At 45.3% G+C, this 20014-nt stretch overlaps 1 protein-coding gene across 9 annotated transcripts in view; it reads right to left on the bottom strand.

The window, feature by feature from the left end:
- The window catches only part of LOC133403871 (amyloid beta precursor protein binding family B member 2-like), a 77327-nt gene that overhangs the window by 12927 nt on the left and 44386 nt on the right, over positions 1–20014 (bottom strand). For 5 of the 9 annotated variants that reach the window (XR_009768741.1, XR_009768746.1, XR_009768745.1 and 2 more), the window contains 7 exons: positions 12846–12960; positions 12244–12331; positions 12089–12169; positions 10312–10427; positions 9924–10103; positions 9321–9550; positions 5849–5998 (listed from right to left, as the gene is read on the bottom strand). Coding sequence is in view for 1 of the 9 variants with exons in the window: in XM_061679235.1 (XP_061535219.1) it covers positions 9380–9550; positions 9924–10103; positions 10312–10427; positions 12089–12169; positions 12244–12331; positions 12846–12960 (751 nt within the window). In the remaining 8 variants the exon portion in view is untranslated. Of the gene's footprint in view, positions 1–5848; positions 6002–6550; positions 9551–9923; positions 10104–10311; positions 10428–12088; positions 12170–12243; positions 12332–12845; positions 12961–16352; positions 16442–20014 lie in introns of those variants that run through there. The other 4 variants (XR_009768748.1, XR_009768743.1, XR_009768744.1 and 1 more) reach the window with 4 other exon arrangements.

Raw genomic sequence — 20014 nt, 5'->3', positions numbered from 1 at the left:
TATATTTGCTCACTTTTGTTGGCAGTCAGAGAAATTGTAAACGGAAATCCATATACGATATACTGTACGTGATTTTTAAGAAACATTTCCTTTTCTCGACAGACTGGAATCTGCTGCTCGTGGTTTAGTGTCCCGGAGCAACCGAAAGAAACTGAAACTCAGCAAGCACGACGACCGGCCCGCGCCTTAAAGTGGGCGTACGAGCGCACGCACGCAGACCAAATCAATGTCTGTTGGACAGAGGGAGCACTTTCGACTGCACGTCAAGATAGTCCAGATGCGACGACTTGGACAATCAGCCCAGCCTTCAAGCGATGTATCCGATGGCTTTGTTTGCATTCACGGAACACATGAACAAGGAGATCCATCGATCAGGAGACTGCTTTAAAGTTTTATGTCTGAAATAGAATCTGAGGGATTTAGATCTGATTGATATGGCAGCGATTACTTCTGCGTACTTCTTTTTTACAGAAATCGTGTTTCCTCAGATTTAAGTTTACGCCAAACATCCCTCAAATGTATCAATCTTTTCTGAAAGAGGACAATAACGATGATAACATTCACTTCTACAAATTTGCAGATAGCAGCAAAAACGCCGATGACTGCTGAATGGTCAAAATTGGAACTAAACCTTAATTTAGATAGACCATCCGGCAGTGTCTTTTCTCTATTCATTCCCGTATTTAATTGAAAAAGGACACAAATGCAGCTAACCCACCAGCTCAAGTATGTTGCCTATATTTAATCACGAACACACCTCTCATGTACCATACTAAGACCATATTTCATTATCTGTGCATTTGCTGTGGTTTACATTTCTTTTTTTACGTTTATTTGTGTTGTTTGGCCTGACGCGGGTGCGTATAGGTCACCCATCAATGTTTTCGATAACATCAAGTTGGTGTTGACAGGATGGCGTATATCCGATCTGTGCGTTTTCTACAGTTGCACTGGCAGATGACCGACACGTATCGGATTTGTATCCACATTACGAGGCCTAATTCTGATCTGAGGATATCTTATTTATTGCAGGGTTCTTTTTTTTTTCTATTTACGCTGCCATGACAGAAGACGAATATTCAAATTGTGCCACCAACAGCAAAAAATTCTGTGTCGGAATTGTGTGACTTGAACCATCAAGTGTGAATCCATACTTAGTGGTCACAATTTTTTTTCCCCAGTGGAATTTGTGTTACATTTCTGAATTGTACAACAGCTAAACCATTTAAATAACTTCATTGCATTGTTTTTCATATTTGTTGAGCATTTTTTAAATTGCTTAAGTGTCGGTTGAGAAACACCGTTGAACTCATTTACTGCCAGCCTTCCCAGTTAGCATGGACATTGGACTTCTAAAGCCGTCAATGGCAGTGAACGTGTTAAAAACATCTTGCATATGCCAATCTGTGTACATTTTCAAAGTGTGCCTAAACAGATGGAGTTTCTTTGTCATTTTTACTGCCTGCAAGCCATCAAGAAAGAATTTAAAGGAAAGAGAACGTCTTTGTTGCTTATGTGAGCGGAGACTGCAAGCATGAAGTTCATGTCGGTGTATTTATGTGAATAAAAATATATGCCTCCCTAACACGTTTTAGATTGTAAAGAACACATTTGCACAACACAATTGTTCACCTCAATTGTCGCCAATGTGTCTGCCCCGTTTTGAATTTGATTTGATTGATGGTTGGGAAGGCCAGTATACTAGTCTGTCCTTGTCGTCTTTGCCTTTAAGTCCCCCAGGTTCGGACTGCGCTGTACCGCACGTGCTCCGTGTGTGGCGAAGAAAATGAGCAGCTGGTGGATCAAGTGTTAGAAAAATCTAGCACTCCCCCCAGACTGCTGCCATTCAGGTCAACGCACAGCGATGTGGCTCTGTCACGAAACGCCAGCAGCGGCTCCATCACCAGTTCTTTGTCAAACATTGTCAAGCGCAACATCAAAATACCGATTTGTTCAGCACCACTCAGAGGCACTGCAGTTTGAGCAACGTGAAAAAAGAAAACAAGCAGGTGGCATTAAGTAGCCAACTGAAGTCAAGGCCAAAGGCGGCGAGCATTCTTCCAATGCAGATGCGCTGTCCCGCCTTCGCCGTCCACAGCCGAGCGCGGCCGCCGTTTTGCTTCGAGCAGCGTAAATAAATGCGATTTCACGGCCAGTTGCATTCTGTCACTCGCACCGATTTTGCCTTCTGTATTAAATCATCGGGAAGGCATTTCAACTGACAGTGATGGCGCAGTATTGGATTTTCTCCAAGGCATAGAAGCAAATGCGCTTGAGATGAGGGCACTGTCGATGTTTGCTGTTGTTCGCTCGATGGAACTCATTCGCAGACCGAGGGGGCGTTGACGAGGAATGTCTGCTTTTCATCAATAGTTCAAATGTGAGATCGATTTCTCTTGATAGAGGTGGATGTTAGACTATTGTGTTTGCCCAATCAGATTTCAGCCTCTTCTGTTCGGGCTCGCTAACCTTCAGAATCAGTAGTGCTGGCCGACGTAACGATATTAGCAATGGGACTGTGCTTGGAACCAATTAGATTTCCATTTTGTCCGAACAGGGCCATCGATGACGTCAGCATTTTTCTGTCCTCTGATTGGTTGATCAGAGCAAAAGTAATTGAATAAATCAGCATCTCTGGTTATTATGCCATATGTTCTGAAATGTTTTGTTTCTTTTATGTCATGTCATGAGATAAATGCTCCAGATGATGTCGGTAGCACAGTTGCATGCTGTTATCTCGCGTTTCTGTACTTGCGATGTGACAGCGGGAGTATCAAGAGGTGGATAAAGTCGGGTTAAGTCCACACCGAGGACCCAGGTGCCAAATGTACGGCCCGCCACGGCATCTCATTGACTGTAAACAAAAGTGCTGAGAGTACCAAAACCTTCACAAATAATCATTCACGGCACCAGATGTTGACACAATTACAGGCGGCAGTGCCCCAGAGCATTGTGGGAGATGAAGGCTCTGGTCCACTGCTACGGATGAGCCAGATTCCATTAGGGAGCAAGGGGTGCAGGAGAAGGACGCTTATGGAGTCAGCGATCACGTGAATGGATACAAATAAATGGCATCCATCCATTCTCCATAGCACCCGTCCGACTTTGGCCAAGAGGCGGGCTACGCGCCATCGCAGGGCGCATAACAAATAACTCGAAACGCCTATGGACAAGTTTGAGCACGGGGGTCAAACTGGAGGCCTGCGGGCAAGATCCACATCATTTGAAAGCACGTGGCCCGCGAAAGCTTCGCCACAATTGGCCTCACTTCCGTTCAAAACGAGCCATAAAAACGATAACAACCAAATGCAGAGGCAATTACGTTACGCAGGGGGGAGGGTAACGGGGGTCCAAAACAGGACATACTCTAGATAATGTAGATTCGGGACAAGAAGTGGAACTGCCACATGCCAAAGTCTGGAAACAACCTTAGCAAAGCTCAGCTTCTGGCTACCAGTGTGTGTGTGTGTGTGTGTGGGGGGGGTTTAAAGAAAAAAAAAAAAAAAAAAAACAGCAGCCTCTCCCCAGCTCTTCTGTTGCACTTGTGCAGTATGTGTACTTCATTTTCTTACAAGACAAACTATTGACTTTGTACTTGCGCCCACTAACTCTGCCGAATTAAGATGCTAGGAAAATGTATCATGTGACTTGGAAAACAAATGCTAAAAAAAAATGCATTATTAGTTATAATTGATTGCAGTAGTTCAATAAAAAAAAATACAACTCCCAAAGTCATTTAACTTGCTGTCATAATATTCATTTAAAAAAAAGAAAAACAAAACAAACAAAACAAAAAAGTGCTTGTACAAATGTCTGTGCAGTTTCTCAGTCATCCAGCTGTTGGTCATCAAAAAGGTTGAATCAAGGAAACAAGTTGGTTTTGCGCTTTTTTCTGAAAATGCTCCAAATTGGCGAAGGCAATTCTGATGTTAGTCTAACAATACATTTGATTCACGACACACACTGGAATATTTAATGATTACATTTGGAAATAACTTCCCCCCCCCCCCCCCCCAATTATAGAGTACGTCTTCACAAAATCGCCCAAACTGTCAACTTAGTTAAAAACAAAAATCCTGAATCCGTTTCATATCTGTTCGCTAGTGTGCACCTTTATCCAGATATAATTCATTCTGTGATCTACAGTAAGTAATCCAGCTAGTTCTGTGTGTGGCGCTGATGAACGTACAGTATAGCTTTCACTGTGCTGCTCCCTCAGGGCGAATGGAGACACAACAGCCTGCGGGTTCTTCAGGCCGGAACCCTCTCCGGTCACCGACGGCCGCTCGTCCCGACAAGCGGACGGCGGCGGAGGGCGCGCGCGTGCGTGCGTGCGTGGACGAAGCACGGTCGCGGGTGCGTGTTGGGTGATGTGAGTGTGATGCCGAGGCGACTGCAGGGTGCTTGGGTGTCTGCACAGCGCGCGCACACATGCCGAATGCCAAAAGAAAGACACAATTTAAATAATAATACAACAAATATGTCAGACCGCAAGGGCAATTTGTTTCAGATGTTGAAAGACTAGACTAGAATAAAATGCAAAATAACAACAATATTAGTCTGGCAATGAGGAAATTCCAGTTTTACAGCAGCAAAGCAGACAGTAGCAGCACACAAGAATCATATTCAAAAAAAGTGTATGTGGCAAATGTACATGAATAATATATGCAGATGTCAATGGAAAACTGCACATGAATAACAGAAACTAACCATTTGATCATGCAAACGGCAGCAAGTATCGTCATGGACATTGTCTGTAGCAAACAAACTGTACAAATATTAAAGTATATGTAGGTGCATCTAAATCCCTTATAATATCGAGTTAGACCCCCCCCAGTGACGCACTCCAAAATGTCCCGCAGCAACCCATGGCGGAAATGCTACGCTGTAAAAATCGTATTTGCTCTTTTTCTCTTCATTTCAAAGCAGTTAACGAGTCAGGGCGCACATTGCAAATTGAGCGTTTTCATATGTGGGAAGGCTGCATTAGGCTTCCTTTTGTACCTGTAGTGCAAGCCGCGGGCCAGCTTCTAGCAGCCTGCGGCATAAATGCAAAAGAGAGGGTGGGGCGTACTGAGTGCGGGTGTCGAAAACGTGCCCCAAAAAGCTGCGATACCCGCATCCCGCCCCTGACAACTACTACCACTGATAAGACTACGGATGATACATTGGCTTCGTATAGAGCTTTTCCAGATATGCAAAGACGCAAAGAAACAGTCACAAAGTTTCTCGTCATAATGCCCAGTGGATTCGGAATTATGGGGGGAAAAAAATGGTTTGCTCCACTTTCTGCTCATGTCAATGTCCCATTTGTGAACATGCCGCAACGAAGACCCTCAAAGTGTTTTAAAGATTGTCATCTCGCAACGCATCGGTTCCGAATGTGGAAATTTGCTCAGTGCTCGGGCGGATCTACTCTAGTTGGACACGTACCCGGGTATGATATAGATTAAAAACAATATAAATGTGCACGATCGATTTTAAAGTTGAACCAAAGTCATTGTTGTATTTTGTTTCTCAATGCATGAAATTGGTTTGAAGGAAAGTGCTCGCTTAAAAGTGTCTTTCAGCACATCTTTTGGCCAGGTGGAGCCCCGTGACGACAACGGGCTGGGCCTTCCACTTTCTGGCACGAGCGCCGTTGACCGGAATTGCGACTTACGTATCCTAATAACAGCTCGGCCATCTCTAGCACAACTACATCATGCAGTTAGGGGGGCTCGACGGCGCACAGAAAAGAGTCACTGCTTACGCAAACGAAAACACGCACCCGGTTCGTTCAGTGTCACGTGTGCTCGTATACGTCTCCTTGATTCCGTTTTCCCCTGCGCGTTGTAGTAAGTCGTACCTTCACAACAAATCCTCCATCGGTTTCCGGGCGGATCCAACTAAGATGCAAACAGTCCAGGAAGTGCTGGCGACGGCCGCGGCCAAAGGCCTCCTGAACGGACTCTTGCCTGGACAAGCAAGGGCGGAGGAGGAGGGAAGCAAGATGAATCTGCTGGCAGGTTCAGACCAAGAAGGGGACAAAGGTCAAGGAGAGGTCAAGGGTGTGGGAGGAGGACGCAAGAGGAGAGGGCTGAAGAAAAGACGCAAGCGGAAGATCGAAACCACCCCCCCCCCTGAAAAAAAAGAAATAAATGAATACATAAAAATGAAGTACAATTTTCGGATTTGATGATGTCTTAAAATAAAACGGCTCGTCGAGAATGGTATCGGCACAAGTTGGCGATTTGAGAGCAGACAGATGCGCCAAGCACTGCGGTCCGTTTCAAGATGCCGTTTATTCTCACAATTGCTTACATCGAGAACGCGTACAAATCAGTGAGCGGCAAACAGGAGCCCACGCATCCACTGTCGGGGAATGGCGTGTGTGTTGTTAGGAGACACCGGGAGTCCTCTGCGGCGCCTCCTCTTCCTCCTCCAGCAGAAGACTCCCAGTGCTCCGTGTATAGTTGCACATTTTGTTTTCTGCAAAGCGCAGCCTGTTGCGGAGCGTTGTGAACACTGAAACAATCACACAAAGTGAAACTTCGCCGGCCTCCGTGAATAAAATCAGTATATACCTTTATAAAATAGAATAAATAAAATAAAAATATTTCTGTTCAGTACATACAGTCTTCTCTGGCTCGTCCACGGGCATGCAAGGCTTTGTAACGACTCTTGCCATGAAAAGAATGCATAGATAATCGCTTATCAGGCGTCAACTTCATCGACAACTCTGGGGGTCATTATTTGCTCTCCAACTTTCTTATCTACAGGTTATATGTTACACTTTGGCCATTGGGTAAGTTCAAAAAAAAAAGCATTTCAATAAAATAATAGAAAAGTGAAGACATTTGAAACGAAAGGGATAGCGTATGACAACAATAAATGGCAAATGTTACCTTACATGGAGACTTTTATATACATTTGCCAACCCGTTCACATTTCAATATGGTCCGGAAAAAAGGAGGCGATTGGGGGGGATTTTGCTTTTTTCCTTCTCACAATGTGAACGAAATGATAGCGACAAGTACAAAAGCACACGGCTGGGGTCCTGAAAGGGAGCAGCATGTCCTCCAGCATGTGGATCACGGAGCGGCGGCGCGGCGGCCACACTGCGGGCCGTGAAAGCAGCTCGGGGGGCCGAACGTCAGGCCCCCCCATCACGTGCGGCCTCCTCCATCGCGGCTATCGTGCGTCATCATCCGAGCGAGCGCCGACGAGTACGTGAGGCCGAGCTTCAGGTGAAGGGTCACCGCTTGTCTTTGTTCTTTTGACCATCCAGATCAAGCGTCTGCCATTTCTCGCTCCTTCAGTATCGTCTCTCGTGTGTTGCTCGTTTAGGAACGTTTCATGCGGGATCATGTGACACGATCATGTGACACGTTTTGGTTGCCTCGCGTCGTCGATTGAAGTCATCTTCATTGTACTTCCCTTCCTGCCGTCATTTTGGAGTCTTCCGCGTGTTCATTAAGAGTGAGACATATACACGTAGACACCGCCTTGAGCAGTTTGGCCCGTTGCTACCATACGTCTTTGTGTCCGCCATATTGGATGTGGCAGAGAAACTGAGGCAGGCAAAATTAAGCGACAATCTTCAAAGTAATGAAAATTGAATTCCGCTCATTCATCCACTGCCATACATGCTAATATATTTACAAATTAGGCACCAAAAACAACGTGTGTCACTTTTAATCTGATAATTACCGAAAGCACCAAAGCAATTTATGTAATTTCTCTCATATTTTCATGAGTGTTTGCAGCTTCCAATATATGCAACACTGCCATAGTGACGGTAAATACGGAAATATTTGTAAGTAAGTACTCTATAATAACCAGATCCAGAAATGTATATGCGACGTGGATTTTCGGAATAAATATCACTAACGTTTACATTTAATTTATTTTGACTTATCGTTATTATCTGAAGGGATTGATATCAATTTCACGACGAATAACGGCAACCATCACGGACGGACGAGACGAGCAGCAACGCGTTCCTCTCTGACTGCTTTTGCTGCCGTTTATCTTTGGGAAGCCTACATTGTATGAAAGGGGGGAGAACAAAAACAAAACAAAACAAAACAAAAAAACCGAACAGATATTACCGTCATTACTTCAGGGCAATTTAGTTTTAGGTTGGAGGCTGGTTTCACCACCGAAATTCACAATATTATGCGCATACGGGACAATAACTATTGGGCAAAAAGTCCGAAAATTCTATTTGATAGCCATTAGAACAGCCAAATCCAATCAAAGTTGTTCAGAATCACTCGCACGTCAATCACGATTCCCTAAAATGTTTGGCATCGCCTACAGAAGTTGCAAGGCGGCGGCTAGCACTACGTATCCCTTTATGAAACTACTCAACTCACTCCAACATAGTGCCTTGGCACCGTGATGCCACCAGGTGGTGCCAAAGCATATTAGTGCTTTGGCTTTTCAGCGAATAATACAGGAGTACAGATAATCCTCAACGTAACCTGCAATAAATCTTGAAAAGTAGTGAACAACCGATGGGCACTAGAATAGCAAAATATCCCACAATGCATCACGCTGATACAGAGAAAAGGATTTTCCGTTTCTGGGGTCGTGACTGCTTTTCAGCATGAGAAAAATTCAATAACTGTGGCGCGAAAATATCTTCGATAGAAGTAGAGCAACACATCACAAAACAGATGGTCGAAAAGTGCTTCGTGTGTATTCATTTTGTAAAACACGTGCAGCTTAAAACAATACAATATTACTCTGTTTATTCAATCTATATTTCATACAGAAGGTCCACCAGCAATCTATTGTAATTATGAGACAACATTAACGTCCAAGTAGTGTTTGAAAATTATTATTTTTCATTTGACTGATAAAAACCCGACAGTCCACTTTACTCCGTTTGCTATATCGTGATTAGTGAGTAGTGAATGATTCCAAACAACTTTTATTGGTCAGTTTAAAACCGGTGAGTTTGGGCTGGGACGGTAAAATGTTCGGTTCATCTCCGAGCACCTTCAGCGATCCGTCCACTTTCACCCGAAGCGCAAGCGGGCGGCGACGTAAGAGTCGGCGCTCAAGGCGGCGTCTGCGCATGTTTGACGTCTATGGGGGAGGAGCCGTTAAACGCAGACAAGCCGGGCCAAAATGGGCACGCGAGACGGGTCTCCGTTCACAATCGCATCGAAAGCGCTCTCGCGTTGTCTTCGTCGTCGTCGGCTGGATTGAGTCTTGCGGTTTGCTTTCGGCAGGAAAAAACTAAACAAAACCAAACTCTGGAGGGTCTTAGCTGTGTTTCCATGGTTACAGGAGTCTATGGTACTTTCTACAGCGATGTGGGTAGTTACCGTGGCGACCGGGCACAGGGTACGGCCGAGGGAGTCGGCGGCGCTCGGCGCTCTCCCGGTCACTGCGGCAACTCGGCGACGGGCCGCTTCTGCTTGAGGGTGTCGATGAGGGACAGGACGCCACGCTTGACGCTGGTCGACACCCGGCGGGACACCGAGTCGCCCGGCGGCGACGAGCCGCACGCCTTCTGGGAGAGCGGCCGCGCCACCAAGCACTTCTGGTACCGCAGCTGACAGGACGAGGATGAGGAAGAGGAGGGGACAACAGAAAACAATGTCAATGACAGCTGAGCGCAGCCATGTCCGTGTGTGTGTGTGTGAGACACTGATGACCCCGGTCATTGTGAGTTAGTTGACGTGCGTGGGTGCCAGTGGAATCTGTCGGGTTGAACCCCCCACGCTCGCAGGTGATGTGTTCTAGGGTCCAACTTTCACCACATTAAATCCACCCAAAAAATGTAAGGGCTTTTTTTTTGTTTTTGTTTTTTTAAAATATTTTTTTAAATGTCAAGAGCAAAAATAAGGTAACCAGCATTGATATCAAGTTGAAAAAACTCAACACTCCTTGATTGGTCAAGGCAGCCATCTCCACCAGCAACTCACCATGCAAGCGGCCTGAACGGCCTCCGACACGCCGCCGGCGTTGGGCTCGCACCAGAACACGTGACAGTCGTAGCGATGGCCGCCGGCGTCCATGACGAAGGCGAACGTACGCACGTCGTGTCCCACGCCCATGAAAGACAGGAAACGGACGCGGCACTCCACCAGCACTTCCTTTTCATCCTGCTTGGCAACATGCGCCATTATGTTGTACACAAAGCAAATATCAAGATTCATGTCCAAAAAAAAAAAAAAAGACAGGTGCTGCCTCTTAATAATTGGAGCAGATGAGCTTTGGCTGCTCATCTTAGATTCATAATCGGTTCTTCTTTGAATGGATGAGGTTGTTAAATATTTGGACATTTCAAGCTCAGTCTGACGAGTGACTGACCTCGTCTTTGCTGATGGTGACCGTTGCGTCGGCCACGTTGAGGGCCACCGGAGTCCAGTCCTCCTTGTTGGAAGTACCCACTAAACTGCCGATGGCTCCGTTCAGTATGTCCATGCCTGCAATCGGAAGGGTAACAGCCACATTTGAAGCGCTGTGTTCCCTCGCCACATCGCGGTTCATCATTGGAGCCCCGCTAAGTCGCACTTCGTATTACTTACGAACATTTCTGACATATAAACGCTTTTCATGTTAGTTCAAACACTTTTCATTACGTCGCCAAGTCCAAACTTCGGACGCCTTCAGTGTAGCACCACTTTGTGCCCCAACATGCCGGGCAGCACTGTGGGATACTGGAAGAGTGGCAGCGTAATTAAGAGCAAGAAGAAGAGGCGGAGACGGTGGCCGACTAAGCTCCAATATTAGTTATTTTTCCCACAGGGCAGAGAGAATTGTATTGTTGTGCTCTATTTCCATGTTCATAGTTAGCGTAGCGTAAGGCGTTTCACATTATAGTTTGCATTAAACTAGCAGACTTTTATTCGACTAAATTATACATTTTTGTGGAAACATTTTGCTGTTTAAATATACCATTTTTAGTTCTCTTTTGTTTTTGTGTCTGATTTGCTCAGCAAACATCGCCTGGAAGTGACGAACAGCTTGCAGCAAGCAAGCGCTGCCTCTGATTTGGGGAACTGTGCGAGCGAGAACGAGCACATAGGAAGACGTTGAGTGCGTGTGACAAATTCAAACATATTTAAAGCTTGTAGGAGTGGTAAGACTATCAAAAATGTTTTCATATGCTGTCTGCACAGTGCCATGAAAAAGTATAGATCCCCTTCTCAAATTCTTAGATTTTTCGACAGTTTCCCCACTTTAATGTTTAAGATCAAACAAATGTAAATATCAGACAAATGTAACCCAAGTGAACTTAAAATTCTGTTTTTAAATGATGATTTCATTTATTAAGGGAAAAAAAACTATTCAAATGTGCCTGACTGTGTGAAAAAGTAATTACCCCCCTTGTTAAATCATGAATTAATTGTGGCTAATCACAATTTTTCATTCATTTTCACCGATCACACCAAAGCCTGATGACCTCCAGAACTGTTCCATCAAGAAATCGCTTAAACAGAATCTGTTCCGACAAAATCGAGTCGGACAAAAGACTGAAAAAAGGATAACGATCCAAAACACACCAGCAAGTCAACTTCTGAATGGGTTAAAAAAACTAAATGAAGGTTTTAGAGCAGCCTCGTCAAAGTCCAGACTTGAATCCGATTGAAATGCAGTGGCATGACCTTCAAAAGGCTGTCCATCCTCGAAAACCCTCCATTTTTGCTGAATTCAAACAGTTCTGCAAGGAAGAGTGGGCCGAAATATCTCCACAGAGATGTGAAAGACTCATTGCCAGTTCTAGAAAACACTTGATTTCAGTTGTTGCTGATGAGGATGGCCCAACCAGTTCTTAGGTTTAGGGGGCCATTACGTTTTCACACAGGGCCAAGGTAACTTTGAACCGGTTTTTTTTTTGTTTTTTTTTACTTAATAAATGAAATCACCTTTCAAAAACAGCATTTTAAGTTCATTTGGGTGAGATGTGTCTTACGAAACTATGTAAAACTCGAAGAATTTGAGAAGGGGGCCAAATAAGTTTTCACGGCCCCGTATATCTCTGATGTTCATCTACAGCAGGTATGTATCCCTCGCGATAAACGCGAGTTCACTGAAATAAATGAAACTAATCTTGTGCGTGCGTGTTTTTGAGGGAAACACCTACCTATAGGTCTGGCCACCGGCATCATTCCAAGATAGAGCACCTGAAACTTTTGCACCAGCTCAGTCTTTGGTGTGGGGAATTCTGCAAAAGGTTTAAATGGCATTTAAAGTAAATGGTTCGGTGCCGAGTGACGATCGTGCTTTTGAAGAACCAACCTTGTAAAGGAAGATCTAGTCCCGCCTGAATCCTGTCCTGAAGAGAGCCTCCTGCCATTGCTTTGGCATTCTTTCGCTCTGTCATAATCTGAATGTGGGAGGGATGGATAGATCGATCGATCGACAGACAGACAGACAGACAGGCAGGCAGACAAGACCGCATATTCATATCCCTGAACCTGTCGTGTAATGTTTTGCACCACTCATAACTCGCATAATCTAGATTACGGAGGTGTCAAACTGCGTCTTGTCGCAGGCCACGTCGTAGTAGTGACGGTTTGTTAGGACTGTGAAGACCATATAAATGAATAAACGCCTCTTTTTTTTTAATCACAAATACGTAACAAATTGATGGATAACTAGTTTTGACATCAGACGCTAATGAAAACTGTTGCACTATTATTCATTTTATTTTCAAAGGGGGTTGTTGACAAAAACGGCTGGCAATTCTCAACATTACTAACGGTTTAGACAATTTGCAATATTGTAATAGGAGGAATTTGTATTACAATATTCCGCTGAAATGAGCATTGTGCAAAGGGCGCCGACACTTCAAGCGAGTAGCGCGATAATCTGGGACAATGTTTGATGCCACGGCTTACCCGGGAGCAGATCTCATGGAGGCTGGTGGCGATGGCTTTGGCCAGCGTGTCACAGCGGAAGACGTGACATTTTAGGATCCTCGTGTTTTTATCCCGGGCCACGTACGCAAAGTCCCTGTGAAAAGGAGAAGCATACAGTACCAAATGTATTCGGTGGAAGGAGTCAAACGAGAAACGTAACTGGCCATCGTATGCACAGGTGGTAAAAGCGGAAGATGAGATGGAATCCCCGCCTCGCAGTTCGAACAGCTTCCACTCGATTGATCAAGATCATTGATGAGGGACCTGGTTTACAATCGATCTTCTCATTCAGTGCTTCTCAAACTTTTTATACCACGTTCTACCTCAAAAGTACCACTATCATTATAAAAAACCTCCGTAGTGTCAATAGCTTTAATGCTATTAATTAGTATTAGTATTAGCTAAACGTATTGATCATTTTTTATTGTAAGCCACTGTAACATTATGCAATTTGTACTGTAACTGAGCTTAAAGAAAATACAAAAAGTACTTTAATAATGATGCAATTCAAATGTATTTCACATAAAAGTGAAACAAATAATGTCTATCAAAAACAATGATAAAAGATTAAATGCAGATGTATTCTACTTCAAAGTTAAATACAACTGAATCGTACTTAACAAATGTACTGTACCTAAAAAAAGGTTCAAGACACTGTACAATGTTACCGTGTCTTAAACTTTGAGACGGTCTCAACCTCGAATTCAGTGATTTTCGCGTACCATGAGCGTGAGCCAACGTGGCGCACTCTGAGAGTTCATCCAAAGGGTTTTCGTGCAGAGGGAACAGAAAAGGCCATTTCTTATATTGCTCCCACAAAAGTGGACCCGTAAAATTGTACCAAGCATCTTTGGCCCAAGCACCCGCGAACGAATGCGTTATAACAACGTGCGACTTATGTTGGGACTGCCGGCACTTTAAGACAGATGAGAGATGAGCTGACCTTTATTGGTCCAATAGTCACACACACACACACACACACACACACACACACACACACAGGCCAGGTAGATGGACCCTCGAAATGGATTGCGCAGCGTGACGTGAGAGCGAGATGAATGGAGCGTCCGAAGGGGACGACGGCCCGCTGGGCCGAGTGGAGCTCAAAAGGCGAACACGGTGGTGAAGAGCGGAAATCCACAAAGAATTCAAGCCCGTTACAATTGAATTGAAAAATATGGATTTCAAATGATTGTTACTTTGATTATTATTTGAAACCCAAAGAATTCTTGAATAAGCACAGATAAACCACCACAAAGCGTTTTGGGAGCTGGTTCTTCCCCCCCAAAAGAAAAAACAAAAAACAAAATGAAGACATTTGGAAAAAAATTGAAACAAAAAAAATAAATCCCTGTCACGAGGTAACACGGAGGCAGCAAATGTACGTATTGTACCCCCATCGAGAAGAAACGCACAAATGTGCTGGCAAATATACGCAATAAAGGTACATTGCAGTCAACTCTTTGGAGCTTTGTGCTTCAATGTGGACAACGGAAGAGGAAACGCAGGTCTGCCCGTTAAAAGGCGGAAAGAGTCTGGCTCCTCTGGGAACATCCTCTCATTCCTCTCTGACTGTGTACATACTTGAAAAAGATGAGACGCACAGACAGAAAAGGACAGAGGTGGCCGCCTTCATTTCCTCAAGGTCTACAATGTGTTCACGTTATACAATGTCACTTTGAAGAGGGGGGGGGGGGGGGGGGCCCAGAGGAAATGAAACAATAAGAAATGAAGATAATATCGAGACGAAGAAGAGGAGGAATGCCTTTACCTCTCTCTGCATCCACGGAAGCCAGGAGGGAGAATGAAAAGGTTAGGAGAAGACCACAGTTTTTTAATGGCCAATTGTCACAGTAACATTTTTATTGATTGTCAAACACGGATGCCTTTTCTTGGCAAATATTTAGAAACTAATTCCTATACCAAAAAAAAAAAAAAAGGGAACAGATAATATTCATCATCAGAAAAAACAAATGCGGGAAAGTGAAGAGTAGGACCCTACATTAAGCAAACCACAAGACGGCAAAGAAAAAGCATCGGAACATGTTAAATGTGCATTAGCATCTTTAAATAGTTGCTGCCAAAAACACAATTGGAATCAAAACACACACAACTGCATCACACCTTGACACACGCTTTACTCATACCGTTTTTAGAAAGGATATTTATATTTCATATGAGATTTTGAAATGAGACATTGTTTAACAACTATTAACAATTCAAAACAGGTCGCCAGTGTCTTAACAAAAGGTTTCTGACATTCTTCCATCAAAAAAGACCAACAATAAAGAATTGCTGCACGGCTAAAATCCGCTTCAGTCAAACTCTGGTTGAAACCGCTCGGCTTTCTGTCTCGTGCGAAAGCAGAGTATGACCTCTGTTACCATGACGACGCGGGGTGCAGCTTGCGCAAGCGTTCAACCCGCTGCGTCCAGACTGCAAATGAATCGTGCCTGCGTCGATCCGCCGCCGGCTAATTGTGACAACATAATTCACAGAATTCATAACGGCTCGCTCACAGACATTTTTAGACATTTTCAGGTCAAAGATTTACTTGGTTGTGTAATTTAACACTTTGGGATCAGCAGGCATCCCAAAGACCCAACTATGTGTATGCAAACAATTAAAAAGTACTGGTTCCCCTTAAATGTATTTTTCAATGTGTTGTGGAAAGCCATCTTCAAAGGAATTCCAGGAAATTGTGAACAAGCAAACCAACGAGCAACAAAAATAAACACATGCAAGTGAAAGCACAACATCCTTGGAGGAAACGTCCATTTATTGGGAAAAATAAATTCCTCTGGAATAAAGTTGTGCAGTAAAAAGGAGACAAAGACAACCATGAATACAAATCCAAACTTGTGGTTTTCCGGGAAAGATGTGCAGAAGAAATGAGTCAGAGAGGAGAAAAATTGTTTAAGAGCGTACGTGAAAATCACATGAACTGTAAAGTAGAGAAATAAAAAAAAAAACAATAATAATTTTTTTTTTTTTTAAATGAGGGGAACTTTTTCAGTCAGAAGAGCGCTAAAGATAAAAGTTCGAGAGTGTGTGCGCACGTGCATGTGTGTGTGTGGGGGGGGGGGTTATCTCATTTCCAAAACAGTCACCTCATCACATGCCAAAATGTCAAGCTTGATGTGGGACTCAGAAATGTCTTTTGGAATAATGAGTTGAGCGGCAGCTGGTAGACGCACAGACGGCACGCACGCAGACGTGCACCTGCATGTGATCAACCCTGCGGGTTCCTCTTCCTCCAGATCGCTAAAGAACGTATGCAATAATGCAATATTTACAAAACAAACAACTGCATTTTGTATCTACCACAGTAGCAGACAGACCCTCATTTAGTCAAACCCTACCACATACTAGTTGCTGTAAAAGAACAACAAAAACACCAACATGCCCGGAATCAGAATCCGTTCAGATCATTTTTTGCCCCTTACTACTACGACAAAACACAATCACGTGGGAACAAATACTCACAATGGTTTTGTAAGAAACCCTTGAGACGCTCTGCGAACGAGCGCGGCATGCCGCAGACCCGGCCGGGAGTAAGCGGAACCCCGCCTCAGTCCGCCTCATCCCCCTCTGCCCTCCTTCGGCCAAGCCCCTCCCCACGAACCTTCCTCCTCCTCCCTCTCCAGATGTTACCGTCGTTTCCGAAGAGGAAGAATGCGACAAATAAAGTTGAAATACTTGAGGAGCACAAGGTCCATCATTTGTCTCACAAATCGGGAGGGGCAAGCGCCTTCAAAAAGTGTGCGTGCGTGCTTTCAAACTCTGCAGTCTTGCGTTATGAGTGTCGCGGCAATGTTGCCGTGACGACATCCAAACTCATGAGGCCTCTTTTTTTACTGTAACTGCAGAGCACAACTTAATTCGTTTTAAATGGAGTTGTTTGGCTGCCAAAATTGCGAAATGAAATGTTTGCAGCTATTGAGCAACGAAGTGGTGGGCATCTGCGCTGCATCGTTTTTCCTGTGTGACAGAGCTGCAATCGTCACATTTTTAAAAAGGCAGGCATTTTAGATTGTTTTCGTCGTTTAAAACAAACATTTGAAGTCAAATATTTAGTAGGCATTGGCATAATTTGTTCATTGATTAGGAATTCTCTCAATTGTGTGCAATTGATTGGTGATTACTTGCGTCTTAAAGGTAGAGTTTGCAGTCTCAAAGAAAACTGTCACATACAATATTTTAAAACTGTCTGGATGATCTGCCAGTAGATTATTATTAAAAGGATTTTAAAAAATAAATCGTCCCTCTCTGACCCCATTTTATACCTCAAATTCTATTTACAACTGGTCACAGCACAAGAAGAATATCCAATCGAAGAATTTAGAGACGAGGCGTGACCAAAGAGTGCGTCAATCATTTTATCGTGCACACTTAGTCTGCCACACAGCAGCCTCGCGCTAATACTTCTGTTGAACTCCAGTTAGCAAAAAGTTCAAAAGAAGCAATTGGACAGCTGGAGCCAAATCAAGGGTGAACCTGTCTGATAGGTTTATGGTGTCCAATATGCGGATGGCCGCATACGGCTGGGCTTGGTATACCATCGTCAACACGACGTCACTGTTCCCACCGGGTCGTCGGGTAAGTCGATCACCACTCTTACATTTTTAATTGATTGCACATTCCCCAAAAATACAAGATCAAACGGGTAACATTTCGCGTTTTATAACTTTCTAACACGAATAAGCCTCGGGGCCTGGCTAATGTCCGGCTTTGGCCAGACACGAGGGCGGCGGGGAGTGACGTGAGGCTACGTTCAAAAAGTCTTGCTAGCACTTTGAAAACTGCATACCCTTCCTTTAAAGGGGACATATTCTGAAAAACAGACTTTTTAATTGCTTTTATGCAAATAGTTGGCTGTGTGTGAAGCGTAAAACTAAACGACCAAGCCAACCATTTCTTAGCGGTCTTATTCCAAAAAATTCATTACATTGACACACTGATTACATCATTGAATAATTTGATTTATATAAAAAAAAAAAAAAAACGTAAAAGACAAGGAATCTCCAAACTTTGGGATCATTTCCCATCACCAAGGAAGATAACGTATCGATGTTAGCTAATGTCATATGGCCTACTATTGCTAGGTAGAAAGTATTGGTATTCCGTGGATGTTGGAGCGGAGCCAGCTGGCGCCCGCCTGGGTCCCCCGCTCTGGCTGCCGGTGGGGGCGGTGGGGCCCCCCTGTCGCTCCTCGGGCCTTCTTCCTCCTCTTCTCTCAGTTCCTCGCGTCCCGCTGCGGTCGGTCGCCTCTTCCTCTTCCCGTGGGGGAGCCGGGCTGTCCCCTGTGGGCTGCGGGGCCTGCTGTGGGGTTTTTGTCCCTGCCTGGTTGGGGGGGGGGGGGTCAACCTCCCACACTCGGGGGTGGGTAGTGGGTGTTGGCGGGAATGTGGGGGGAGTCCCGGGGTCGGTGCTGCGGCGGTTTTCTTCGTCGGTGGTTGTCCGGCCGAATGGGCCCTGCAGGAGCCACGCCTCTTAATCACTCACTTAGCACACACTCACTGTATATATTTTTCTCACTAATCACATCTGGGCACATATACATATCAAAGGGTTCCTGTGGGACCGGTATGGGATCGGGAGTGTGTCGGACCGGGTTTCAGCATGTCTGCGCTGTTTCCCGGTCCGTGCGCCCCGCCTGCCCCCCTGGATTTTAAAAGCATCGCACACATTCCCCATGTTTTAATGCACCACATACACCCATCTATGGTGGGGGGGGGGGTTTGTGGGTGAGGGGGATTTGGCTGTTAGGCAGCAGTGCCGGCAGCCCTGCCCCCTGGCCCTCTTGGCCAGCCGGGGACCTGGCAGTCATAGTAACAGAGGGCGAGGTGGGTTCTCACTTGCATGGTGGTGCGCCTGGATGACTGCTTGGCGTTGGGGCAGACCTCTTATGGTCCGCGGCTGCTCCCCGGGTCCCCTCCCCCCACATTACCATTCCCTTCCCTTGTCAGGTGCCCCTATCCGCCCTCCTTTCCAACAAACAAGGGACACTCTCCCGCCCTTGGGCTGGGCGGGGACTGATTACATTGCGGGCCCTACAGTTGGGGGGGGTGTATCTGGGGGGCTTGCAGTGGGTCCCTGCGGCCCCCACCGGGTGGCCAGTTGTCGAGGAGCCTCAGTGGGGCCGGCGGACCGCCCCGGGTCGCTCGGCCCTCAGCCGGGCCGCTCTCGGTCGGACTCCTGGGCCCGATCCCGCCCCTCGATTGATCGGGCGGGGTCCTCGGCCTCTGCGGTGCGGCCACAGCAATTGCAGGACACTCGTGTCGGTCTTTGCGCATGTAAAACGGTGTCAATTCACTTGCACGTGTCCGCAGGCACACACCCCTGGGACTCTTTCACCGGGTATGGGGTCACGCACTTACTGCGACAAATAACTCAAATATGCAAATCGCTTGGTGTATCCCCTCACTTATACTCTCGTCCTGTCGACTTTTCTATTTTGCATGATTAATCCCACCGCACTTCAGTTGTACAGCCGGGTTCACGACCCTGGTCCCGCATGCTTCTCCTCCTGTCCTTGTCCTGTTCTATCTTGTCCTGTCCTTCCCTCACAAGGTGGAGCGCTACAGCCCCATGCAACACTCATATTTAATGTTTCCTTATTGGAGATGATGTAATGACTTACTTCTCTCGTCCTGTTTACAATGAGTACTTTGTCTTTTGTCTTAATTTCTCTCTCCCCTCTAGAAACTTTGTTCTGTTCAACTGATCGACTCTGATTCTCAATAAACTTCAATTATAATACGAAGAAACCACAGCGGAAGCTTAAAAACTCCACTGTGACACAGTAAAACTGTTCCGGGATAAAAGGGATACAAATCTTCCATTCTGCTTGACCTAACAGCCAAACAGGGCAAAAAAAAAAAAGAAAGAAAAAAAGAAGGTATTGAGGCTCACCCCAAGTGGTCGAGGATAGACACATAAAGATGCAAGCCGCCGGTGCACTTTCAATCGCCTTATTGAACAAACACGTAAGAAGAAAACAAAGACAGCAGCTGCCCGCAAGTTGCGCCCAGTCACTCAATGCGCACACACGCTAACGGCTTAGCCCGTCAACAGCCGGCTAACTCTACACTCTCGTTCGCTGATACCCGTGACACTCACCCCACCTTTTAAAGCCATACACACTC

This window comes from Phycodurus eques, chromosome 6, assembly GCF_024500275.1.
Source record: "Phycodurus eques isolate BA_2022a chromosome 6, UOR_Pequ_1.1, whole genome shotgun sequence".
Taxonomy (NCBI): Eukaryota; Metazoa; Chordata; class Actinopteri; order Syngnathiformes; family Syngnathidae; genus Phycodurus; species Phycodurus eques.
This window is presented reverse-complemented; position numbering and strand designations above follow the sequence as displayed.